The sequence below is a fragment of the Pseudophryne corroboree genome, chromosome 7 (assembly GCF_028390025.1).
Source record: "Pseudophryne corroboree isolate aPseCor3 chromosome 7, aPseCor3.hap2, whole genome shotgun sequence".
NCBI lineage: Eukaryota > Metazoa > Chordata > Amphibia > Anura > Myobatrachidae > Pseudophryne > Pseudophryne corroboree.
In genome coordinates, this window is record NC_086450.1 from 446,324,737 (window position 1) to 446,337,674 (window position 12,938).

The 12,938-nt window shown below is 47.1% G+C and overlaps 1 protein-coding gene across 3 annotated transcripts in view; it reads right to left on the minus strand.

Moving 5' to 3' along the window:
- LOC134945606 (uncharacterized) overlaps positions 1-12,938 on the minus strand; it is a 55,704-nt gene that overhangs the window by 11,345 nt on the left and 31,421 nt on the right. For all 3 annotated transcript variants that reach the window (XM_063935003.1, XM_063935004.1, XM_063935002.1), the window contains 2 exons: positions 620-768; positions 407-520 (listed from right to left, as the gene is read on the minus strand). In XM_063935003.1, coding sequence (XP_063791073.1) covers positions 407-520; positions 620-768 — 263 coding nt within the window. The remainder of the gene's footprint in view (positions 1-406; positions 521-619; positions 769-12,938) is intronic.

Below are 12,938 nucleotides of genomic sequence, written 5' to 3' on the forward strand. Positions count from 1 at the left end.
ACGTCACAAACACACCCAGCGTTCGCCCAGACACTCCTCCGTTTCTCCAGCCACTCCCGCGTTTTTCCCAGAAACGGTAGCGTTTTTTCACACACTCCCATAAAACGGCCAGTTTCCGCCCAGAAACACCCACTTCCTGTCAATCACATTACGATCACCAGAACAAAGAAAAAACCTCGTAATGCCATGAGTAAAAAACCTAACTGCATAGCAAATTTACTTGGCGCAGTCGCACTGCGGACATTGCACATGCGCATTAGCGACTAATCGCTCCGTTGCGAGAAAAAAATAACGAGCGAACAACTCGGAATGACCCCCAATGGCAGTATGGCAGTGATTGCTGGATAAGCTAGTTACAGGGCATGTGAAACCTGAGTAAAGGCAGGGAAGTGGGGGTGGAATTGACCTTGTATATATGATGGGGGTGTAAAACACAAGCAGTATTTTTCCATGGATTGGCTGAGGGTGGTTTTCAGCTTATCCAGTGTGTTCTTTTTCATTGTCTCCCATCCGGAGCAATCTGCAAGAGGAAATATTTGTCAGTCACACTACATGCATGGTGCGGCTTTGCGCATCAGTCCCCATTAGATGCAAATTGGAATACATGGTCTAGAATTACCCATTGTGGAGCCTTTCACACAAAGGTCAAGCTGTACTGAGGTCACGGTGGAGGGACAAAAGTTTTCTCTGCCCGGGCTGGGGTGCTGGACAGGCAGCAACTGGGCGTTGGATCCTTTGGGAACAGCGCAACGACTCACAGACACCAACCTTAAATAGGATAAAAGCACCATGTAGACATGATAATACAACATAACCATTGATCAGTGCCTGACTTCTATGCTAATATATGGATGAAAAAAATGTATTCCCATACAAAAGTGCCACAACTGGCCGCAGTGTTAGTAAATAAATACTAATAGTGCAATTGTAATAGAGAGTGATTTTGCAGTGCTGCAGCTAGAGGGCGCTCTATAACATTATTGTATGGAGGAGTATGTACTGTTGGCTAACACGTTTACAAGAGATTACCACAATCTACATACAGGAGTTACTGTACGCAGCTACTTCTTTACAAATACAATTATGCTTGTCCAAACAACTTGTGTCTTTGTCATATGATTTTTTTTTTTTTTTTATTCAATAGTTTTTATTTGAGTTTTTGATTTTGCATTAACAACTTACACAAAAAGTAAACTTAAGACTACAAACATACACAAAGAACATATAAACAGCTGTACATACATAAGACCCATGGTACAACAAGCGGATGAAATGTCTCATAAATTATACATTCGCAAAGCGTCGGCGTCTGGGAGTAAAACAACCCAAACAAGCCACTTCCAATATAAGCACAAGCATAGCAGGGTAAGCACAGTATATCGAAATACAACATAGCAAGACCGGCCGCGGGGTATCCACTTCCAAAACATCCCAGAAGACAATAAGGAAATAAATACAAATCTGAACTTTATTTATCCTTAAAATATCTAGAGTCCATCCACCTGCCCCATATTGTAAACAATTTTCTTTCCACCTTCCTAGCCAGGAACACAAATTTTTTCGTGTGCAATAGTTTCGTTGACCAGAGATATCCAAGCCTTAGGTGCCGGGGCCTCACCAGCCAACCACAGCCGGGCTATGCAGACCCTAGCCAGGGCACATAAATTGATGACATATCGCCTGCTGAGCGGATCTACAGCCTCCTCGTCCACAACCAGCAGTGCTCACAGCACAGGCGTAAATATGGGAGAGGGAATACCTGTATCAATTATGGTACGTATAACTGCCTTCAAGAACAAAGATATGCTAGGGCACAACCAAAGCAGATGCCAAAAGTCGGCACCCATGGCTCCACACTTAGGGCACCGTGAGTTATGAGACTCCCCAATATGCGCTAACCTCACCGGGGTCATATACACCCTATGCAGTATGTATAATTGTATCTGCTGGTATCTAACAGAGGAAGTGGAGATCCAATGGGATCCCAAAGCAGTGTTCCATGCATCATCCGATAACTGGCCCACATCCGACTCCCACCTACCCCGAAGAGAAGCTAGAGGGTCAGTATGGTGCATCTGGAGAATGCGACCATATATCTTAGAAACCAGGTGTCCTGAGTCCAACGTCCGCAGCATTAATTTGACCGGGGAATTAACGAGGACCAGAGGGCCATTCAGGAACTGGGCAGCCAAAGTGTGTCTCAGCTGAAGGAACCGAAAGAAGAACCCTGAGGGGACATTGTGCGCTTGTTGAAGTTGCTGGAATGAGTTAAGGGTCCCACCACTATAAAAATGGCCCAAAGAGTACACTCCCCAGTTTCCCCAGACTTCCCGGACTTGAAGTTGACACAGTTCCGGCAACCCGTAAGCATTATCCAGCGGGGTATCAGGATCAACACCGTGACCATGCATCACAGAGTGCACCAATTTCCATATCAGGATGGACTGTTTAATCAGTGGCAATGTGGACATTTTGACGCTACCGCAAAGGAGTAGCTGTAATGGGGAGCCACCAGGATAGTCATGGTGCATCATCAGCGAATGCAAAGCCAGGGCATCGAGGTCGTTAACCCACTCCCAGACATGTGTCAGTTGTGCCGCATAGTAATAAAAACGGAAGTTGGGGAGAGCCAAACCCCCCAGTTCCCGTGACCGGGTCAGGGTATCCAGTCTCAAACGTGCCCGCTTACTAGCCCACACCAGGGAGGAAAGCAACCCATTTATTTGTTTAAAAATCTTCTGAGGAATATAAATGGGAGAGTGCTGCAAAATATATAGAAGTTTGGGCTGGAAAACCATTTTTGCCATGGTAACTCTCCCTGTGACCGTTAAAGGTAACTTCCCCCAGGCCTTCACCCTACTACGAAGATACGTTATTTGTGGAGTAATATTCAGGGAGGAAAATTTCTGAGGATAATTAGACACCCAAATGCCCAGATATTTGAAGGAGTCCACCCACCGCAACGGGAGAGCTACCAACGGGGAGGCAGGAACTTCGCCCCGGAGTGAGGTAATAAAGGATTTCTCCCAATTAATCAGGAGCCCAGAGTATCGCCCGAACTCATTAATAATTTCCAAAATCCTAGGCATAGACTCAGCATAGCGATCCACAAACAACAAAACGTCATCGGCATATAAGGCCACCCTATCCTCTCGGGCACCCACCTTAAAGCCAGAGATCTCCACGTCCGCCCTCAGGAGACATGCAAGGGGTTCAATGGCCATAGCAAACAGAGTAGGGGACAGTGGGCATCCCTGTCGCGTACCCCTAGATAGGGGAAAGGAGTGAGATACGAAACCATTTACCGCCACCCTAGCCGAAGGAGAAGAATACATCAATCGAACATATTTAATAAAGTTTGGGCCTATACCAAATCTACGCATAACTTCCCACAAATAATCCCACTCCACAGAATCAAAAGCCTTAGCAGCATCCAATGAAACAACTATGGAGGAGGAGGGGTCCTCGCGGGGGATTTGCAGGTGAGTAAACAGACGTCTAAGATTAATGGAAGTCGATTTATTGGGCATAAATCCCGTCTGATCCGGGTGTATTATGTGAGAGATAACTGCATTTAATCTACCAGCCAGCACCTTAGCCAAAATTTTAATATCAGTGGGTAAAAGGGATATAGGGCGATAGGACTCAACTTTCCTAAGATCCTTGTCAGGTTTAGGGAGAACCACAATCACTGCCTCCGCCATAGATGGGGGGAGAGACTCCTGTGCAAAGATTTGGCCATACAACTTAAGTAGGTGAGGGACGAAGAAATCCAAGTGCTGCTTATAGACCTCAGAAGGTATGCCATCCAAATTCGAGGCTTTACCACTAGGGGAGGCCTTAACAGCGGCCATAATTTCTTCAGGTGAGATAGGTGCCTCCAAAAGGTCGTAAGCCTCACTGGATAGAGTGGGGAAACAAACACTGTCTAAATAATCGTTCAGCTGCGACGAAGTACAGTCCAGTTTGGAATCGTACAAGCGTCTGTAATAGGATACAAATTCAGACGCAATCTGTGGAGTCTGTGTCAGGGGAACACCATCAGGGGTCACAATCTCAACCACAACACTAGTAGGTCTATCACCCCGGGCCAGGGAGGCCAGGTATGTCCCTGGCCTATCACCAGTAGCGTAAAAGGTATGGGAGGAGAAAAGGAGTCTATGCTGAGTCTTTTCCATTAAATAATCTTTCCATTCTCTCTGAGCCGATAGCCAGGCTAGTTTAGAACTGTTCAAAGAATCCTGTAAATATTGTAATTCTGCAGCGACACTCTGGGCCTCCAGCTCAGCCTCCCATCGCCTATAAAAGGACTTCAAATTAGACACCCGTTTAATCGAACTCCCCCTCAGAAACGCCTTGAATGTGTCCCATAAATTAGAGATAGCTTTTTCGGCACTGTTCATTACAAAGAATTCCCGCCATGCAGCCACCAAATCAGAGCCGTCCCCCATGTGTACGAGCCAAAACAGATTAAATTTCCATACGGCCTGGCCCCTAGAGCAGTTAAAGTCTAAGGTCAAGGTCAAGGGGGAGTGATCTGATATACCCCTAGTCTCATATCTGATACCACTAACCCGGGGAACCATGTCGCTCGAGAGGAGGGCCAGGTCAATCCTGGAGAACGAAGAATGAGAGTGAGAGAAACAGGAGTATTGTTTAAGAGACGGATGTCTCAACCTCCAAGGATCGACCAGGCCCAATCCCGACACCACATCTGCAAAGGTGGACTTCCCAGGATACGCAGCAGATGGAGATATAGAGAACCTGTCCTTCGCCGCATCTAGCACATTATTGAAGTCCCCAAGGCAAATAACAGATATCCCGGGAAATGAGGCCATGAACCCAGCAGCCTTCTTAAGTACATCAGGAGAGTAAGGAGGGGGCACATAAACAGCTAGAAGGAGAACAGGAACATAAAATAATCTACATTTCAAAAACACATATCTCCCCAGGGATCCGTTTGTATAGACTCCAGCACAAAGGGGACGGTCCTCCTAATAAGAACCGAAACTCCACGAGAGGCAGAAGTGTGCATGGAGTGGTACGCCCATCCCACCCAGGGTCTTTTCAAAGAGAGAATCCTACCACCCACCAAGTGAGTTTCCATAAGACAGACAATATCAGCGGCATAATGTCTAATCTTTCGGAGTAACAGGGACCTCTTAACTTTATCATTGAGCCCTCTCACATTCCACAATAACACTTTAAGCCCAGCCATAGGACGTCAGAAGTATAAAAAGCACAACACCCCGCGGCCAACCAAGTCCGCCATGCATAAGTTCAGTTACCGGACACCATTGCTTAAGTAGTACAGCAGCAAACCACATGCATTCAAAACATAAACTTCCACACAAAAAGTAAGTACAGCCCAAAACCTTCCCTCGCCCTCCACCCTGTATACCACCCCCAATATGCAGCATACTTGGATCCCAAAACTGAGTGCAAATACCTAGAAACAAAAATAAACAAAACTTCGTAGCACCATTGACTAGTGCAAACACACCTTAATCGGGGCCAAGAATATAATGACTCTCGGGAGAAAAAAAAGAGGTAGCCCCCAGCCACCAACCACAGCCCCCCCCCCCCCCCCCCCGAAAAAATTGAGGGGAAATCATAGAGATCCACCCCCCAGGTCTATCCAATACACAAAATGAAACATACACGGATATCATAGAACCATATATATCAAGCCATATATATAACCCCCCCCCCCCCCCCCCAGAAAAGCAAAAACATAAAAGAGATATCAGAGCAGTCAAGCAAATAACCATATAACATGTCTAAACCGCGGAGGCAGAACAGCGGGGGATGAAATAGAAATCAAAATCAGTCAAACACTCCCGCATCCTGTCGCCCCGCAGTAAATGACTTATATAATCACAGCTAACAGAATAAATAACAAGGAAAACAAAAAAATAAGAGTTCTGCCTCCAGAGCTATACTGGAAAATCAAGGATCCGCAAGGGCACGCCTCGCCGGGAATCGTCTGTCCAGCCACACCATGGCCTCACGAGGAGTTGCAAAAAACTTTGTTTCTCCATCAGCCACCACCCGCAGTCTTGATGGGAAGAGCATGGCATATGACCGGTCAAGTTCACGGAGTCTCCTCTTAACAGGCAAGAATTGAACCCTATCTTTTGGTACATCCACCGCGAAATCCGGGAAAACCGATATGGGCGACCCATTCCATTTTAAAGGGCCTTTGGTACGAGCCAGCCTCAGAACTGTGTCACGGTCACGGAAGTGGAGGAACTTAGCAATAAAGGTGCGGGGTGGAGCCCCTGGAGGCAGCGGGCGCATCGGAACTCTATGAGCCCGTTCAACGGTGAAGTAAGGCGAAAATTCCTCAGATCCAAAGGCATCCCGGAGCCATTTTACGAGAAACTCTTGAGGAGCTGAGCCCTCCACCTTCTCGGGCAGGCCAATGAAGCGGACGTTATTGCGCCGCAGACGTCCCTCCATATCCGTCAGCTGTTTGCGCACATCAGTCATCTGAGAATCCAAAGCATCAGTACGACGACCCAGCGGGTCGACAGAGTCTTCAACATTGGATATACGGGTCTCAGCCTCTCCCACTCTCTCTCTCACCCGCTGAAGGTCCTGATGGATAATGGAGAGATCAGACTGCACTTGCCCGATTTTATCAGCCAGACGCGCCTCACTGGCAGTCACCGCATCCAATACTCTCTGCAGTGCGGCATCCGGAGGGACAGAGGAGGCGGAACTATACGCAGGAGATGGGGGCGATGCCTCAGATCTTACAGTCTCTCCCCTCTGCTGCTGAGGAACAGGGTTACGGACAAACTTATCCATCGCGCCCGCCGCCGCACTACTTTGGCGGCCTCTCACCATTTTGGACAACACGGTGTCGCTCCGTCCAGCCAACAGGATATATCAAAGCAAATACAGGCAAGAGGGGGGCGTCCGCACCAACACCCTACGGAGAGGCCAGTGGGTGCGAGAGGGTATATAGATATGTATAGATAGACAACATGACCAGAGTCTCCGGTTATAATGCAAAGTGTCCGCCTAATGGAGCAGGGGAATAGGCAATATCCCCCTTAAACAGAGCCGTGGGGTATAGAGGATCGGACCCCCAGCACTAACTTCCAGGCACAGCAGGGGAGCTCGCGCCACATAGGGTGAGGGCAAGGTCAGCGAGCCAGAGGAGTAAAGCAGGAGGAGGGGGGAAAGGGTATATGCAGCCCAATGGCCTCCCAGCCAGCTCAATTGAAGCCCCAAATATTAGTCCTCCCCGCAGCAGTAGACCCGCGCCCCGTGTACCTGGGTCCCAGTCAGGATGGAAACATGCAGCAGCAGGAGATCCAGCAAATGGCCGCAATGGCGGGCAGCAGAGGATGATCAGGGTGGCCACGCTGTGATCCCTCCAGGCTCGCTCACAGCTAGAGGGGCCGGTTGATGTAGTTCCCCACTCCCGCTCGTCAGCATCTCGGCTGGCTGCAGCGGGCGGCGGTAGATCGCGGGAGCCGCACTTCCGGTTTCCCGGGCAGCGCGAGTCCGCGGCAGTACAGGGTGACCCAGGCAGCCCCACACAGGACACCCCCCGGGCACTCCAGCAGGCATATGAGAGCACTTCACTCCCATTCACCAGGGACACGGCTGGCTGTAGCGGGCGGCGGCGGGTAACAGGAGCCGAACTTCCGGTTGGAGGAGAGCGCGAGGCAGCGGCTTCACACGCTGGCCCAGCGCAGATCAGGGCCCGCCAGGCAGACAGGGCTCCAGGAGCACGGGAGACAGCAGCAGCCGGATCAAACCCGCTCCGGGGGGGGGGCAGGAGACGTTTATAAAGCGATGGCCCCAATATCAGACCCAGGGGGGGGAGTACAGGATAATAAAACAGCAGACCCTCCAACATGACCCGCCCCACTAGGTACAAAATGCTCTGTTTCTGGACTTCTCTCTTAATTTATGATTTCCATCACCTGTGTTGAACTAGTTAGATGATAAGAAAGCTGCTTCTTCACAGGTGATGGCAATAATAAATTAAGAGGGAAGTCCAGAAACAGAGCATTTTGTACCTAGTGGGGCGGGTCATGTAGGAGGGTATGAAACAGGATTTGGTGGCTGGAGAGCTGCACAGTGCAAGTGCTACTCCATGCCCGTCCAGGCCACGCCCCCCGTCATGTGATTTTTACACACAGATTTTATATAGTGGTGAGGAAAGATACTGTAACATTCACGTAGATCTCATTCATACAACAACTATCTGGAAACAAAGAAGCCAGAGTGACCCATTTTTCCCAGCAAATGTCCCATTGCTCTCGCATTGACTTTTAAAATTATTTTTTCCTGGGATATATTAATTAACTCCCATAAACAAGCCTGCTAAATAATTTCATTCATTTGCTTCAGGATAATTTAATTATTAAATAGTTGCAAAAAAAGGCAGCAGATACATACAGTAAATCACTGGTTCTCAAACTCGGTCCCTAGGGCCCCAAACAGGTCACGTTTTCCAGGTCACCCAGCAAGAGCGCTGGTGTACTCATTACTCACTGACACATTTCCTAGGTCACCCAGCAAGAGCACAGGTGTACTCATTACTCACTGACACATTCCAAGCAGGAGCACAGATGTACTCATTACTCATTGACACATTCCAAACAGGAGCACAGGTGTACTCATTACTCACTGACACATTTCCTATGTCACTCAGCAGGAGCACAGGTGTAGTCATTACTCACTGACACATTACAAGCAGGAGCACAGGTGTAGTCATTACTCACTGACACATTTCCTAGGTCACCCAGCAAGAGCACAGGTGTACTCATTACTCACTGACACATTTCCTAGGTCACCCAGCAAGAGCACAGGTGTACTCATTACTCACTGACACATTCCAAGCAGGAGCACAGATGTACTCATTACTCATTGACACATTCCAAACAGGAGCACAGGTGTACTCATTACTCACTGACACATTTCCTATGTCACTCAGCAGGAGCACAGGTGTAGTCATTACTCACTGACACATTACAAGCAGGAGCACAGGTGTAGTCATTACTCACTGACACATTTCGCAGGTCACCCAGCAAGAGCACTGGTGTACTCATTACTAGAGATGAGCGGGTTCGGTTTCTCTGAATCCGAACCCGCCCGAACTTCATGTTTTTTTACACGGGTCCGAGCGACTTGGATCTTCCCGCCTTGCTCGGTTAACCCGAGCGCGCCCGAACGTCATCATCACGCTGTCGGATTCTCGCGAGGCTCGGATTCTATCGCGAGACTCGGATTCTATATAAGGAGCCGCGCGTTGCCGCCATTTTCACACGTGCATTGAGATTGATAGGGAGAGGACGTGGCTGGCGTCCTCTCCGTTTAGAAATTAAAATAGATAGGAGAGTGAGAGTGAGACACTTCATTTACTTACTGGAGCTTAGGAGGAGTTATACTAGTGACTGATGACCAGTGACCTGACCACCAGTGCAGTTTTATAATTTATTATTATTTAATAATCCGTTCTGTTCTTGTTCTCTGCCTGAAAAAAACAATACACAGTGACTCAGTCACACTCACATACCATATCTGTGCTCAGCCCAGTGTGCTGCATCATCTATGTATAATATCTGACTGTGCTCACACAGCTTAATTGTGGGGGAGACTGGGGAGCAGTTATAGGTTATAGCAGGAGCCAGGAATACATATTAAACAGTGCACACTTTTGCTGCCAGAGTGCCACTGCCAGTGTGACTGACCACTGACCACTGTGACCAGTGACCTGACCACACTGACCACCAGTATAGTATATTGTGATTGAATGTCTGCCTGAAAAAGTACACTCGTCGTGTGACTTGTGTGGTGTTTTTTTATTCTATAAAAATTAAAAAACTCATTCTGCTGACAGACAGTGTCCAGCAGGTCCGTCATTATATAATATATACCTGTCCGGCTGCAGTAGTGATATATATATATTTTTTATATCATTATTTATCATCCAGTCTATACTAGCAGCAGACACAGTACGGTAGTTCACGGCTGTAGCTACCTCTGTGTCGGCACTCGGCAGTCCATCCATAATTGTATACCACCTACCCGTGGTTTTTTTTTTTCTTCTTTATACATACTACATCTCATTATCATCCAGTCTATATTAGCAGCAGACACAGTACAGTACGGTAGTCCACGGCTGTAGCTACCTCTGTGTCGGCACTCGGCAGTCCATCCATAATTGTATACCACCTACCCGTGGTTTTTTTTTTTCTTTCTTCTTTATACATACTACATCTCATTATCATCCAGTCTATATTAGCAGCAGACACAGTACAGTACGGTAGTCCACGGCTGTAGCTACCTCTGTGTCGGCACTCGGCAGTCCATCCATAATTGTATACCACCTACCCGTGGTTTTTTTTTTCTTCTTTATACATACTACATCTCATTATCATCCAGTCTATATTAGCAGCAGACACAGTACAGTACGGTAGTCCACGGCTGTAGCTATCTCTGTGTCGGCACTCGGCAGTCCATCCATAATTGTATACCACCTACCCGTGGTTTTTTTTTTCTTTCTTCTTTATACATACTACATCTCATTATCAACCAGTCTATATTAGCAGCAGACACAGTACAGTACGGTAGTCCACGGCTGTAGCTACCTCTGTGTCGGCACTCGGCAGTCCATCCATAATTGTATACCACCTACCCGTGGTTTTTTTTTTCTTTCTTCTTTATACATACTACATCTCATTATCATCCAGTCTATATTAGCAGCAGACACAGTACAGTACGGTAGTCCACGGCTGTAGCTATCTCTGTGTCGGCACTCGGCAGTCCATCCATAATTGTATACCACCTACCCGTGGTTTTTTTTTTCTTTCTTCTTTATACATACTACATCTCATTATCAACCAGTCTATATTAGCAGCAGACACAGTACAGTACGGTAGTCCACGGCTGTAGCTACCTCTGTGTCGGCACTCGGCAGTCCATCCATAATTGTATACCACCTACCCGTGTTTTTTTTTTCTTTCTTCTTTATACATACTACATCTCATTATCAACCAGTCTATATTAGCAGCAGACACAGTACGGTAGTTCACGGCTGTAGCTACCTCTGTGTCGGCACTCGGCAGTCCATCCATAATTGTATACCACCTACCCGTGGTTTTTTTTTTTCTTTCTTCTTTATACATACTACATCTCATTATCATCCAGTCTATATTAGCAGCAGACACAGTACAGTACGGTAGTCCACGGCTGTAGCTACCTCTGTGTCGGCACTCGGCAGTCCATCCATAATTGTATACCACCTACCCGTGGTTTTTTTTTTCTTTCTTCTTTATACATACTACATCTCATTATCATCCAGTCTATATTAGCAGCAGACACAGTACAGTACGGTAGTCCACGGCTGTAGCTACCTCTGTGTCGGCACTCGGCAGTCCATCCATAATTGTATACCACCTACCCGTGGTTTTTTTTTTCTTTCTTCTTTATACATACTACATCTCATTATCATCCAGTCTATATTAGCAGCAGACACAGTACAGTACGGTAGTCCACGGCTGTAGCTACCTCTGTGTCGGCACTCGGCAGTCCATCCATAATTGTATACCACCTACCCGTGGTTTTTTTTTTTCTTTCTTCTTTATACATACTACATCTCATTATCAACCAGTCTATATTAGCAGCAGACACAGTACAGTACGGTAGTCCACGGCTGTAGCTACCTCTGTGTCGGCACTCGGCAGTCCATCCATAATTGTATACCACCTACCCGTGGTTTTTTTTTCTTTCTTCTTTATACATACTACATCTCATTATCATCCAGTCTATATTAGCAGCAGACACAGTACAGTACGGTAGTCCACGGCTGTAGCTACCTCTGTGTCGGCACTCGGCAGTCCATCCATAATTGTATACCACCTACCCGTGGTTTTTTTTTCTTTCTTCTTTATACATACTACATCTCATTATCAACCAGTCTATATTAGCAGCAGACACAGTACAGTACGGTAGTCCACGGCTGTAGCTACCTCTGTGTCGGCACTCGGCAGTCCATCCATAATTGTATACCACCTAGTCCTACCCGTGGTTTTTTTTTCTTTCTTCTTTATACATACTACATCTCATTATCATCCAGTCTATATTAGCAGCAGACACAGTACAGTACGGTAGTCCACGGCTGTAGCTACCTCTGTGTCGGCACTCGGCAGTCCATCCATAATTGTATACCACCTACCCGTGGTTTTTTTTTTTCTTTCTTCTTTATACATACTACATCTCATTATCAACCAGTCTATATTAGCAGCAGACACAGTACAGTACGGTAGTCCACGGCTGTAGCTACCTCTGTGTCGGCACTCGGCAGTCCATCCATAATTGTATACTAGTATCCATCCATCTCCATTGTTTACCTGAGGTGCCTTTTAGTTGTGCCTATTAAAATATGGAGAACAAAAATGTTGAGGTTCCAAAATTAGGGAAAGATCAAGATCCACTTCCACCTCGTGCTGAAGCTGCTGCCACTAGTCATGGCCGAGACGATGAAATGCCAGCAACGTCGTCTGCCAAGGCCGATGCCCAATGTCATAGTACAGAGCATGTCAAATCCAAAACACCAAATATCAGTAAAAAAAGGACTCCAAAACCTAAAATAAAATTGTCGGAGGAGAAGCGTAAACTTGCCAATATGCCATTTACCACACGGAGTGGCAAGGAACGGCTGAGGCCCTGGCCTATGTTCATGGCTAGTGGTTCAGCTTCACATGAGGATGGAAGCACTCAGCCTCTCGCTAGAAAACTGAAAAGACTCAAGCTGGCAAAAGCACCGCAAAGAACTGTGCGTTCTTTGAAATCCCAAATCCACAAGGAGAGTCCAATTGTGTCGGTTGCGATGCCTGACCTTCCCAACACTGGACGTGAAGAGCATGCGCCTTCCACCATTTGCACGCCCCCTGCAAGTGCTGGAAGGAGCA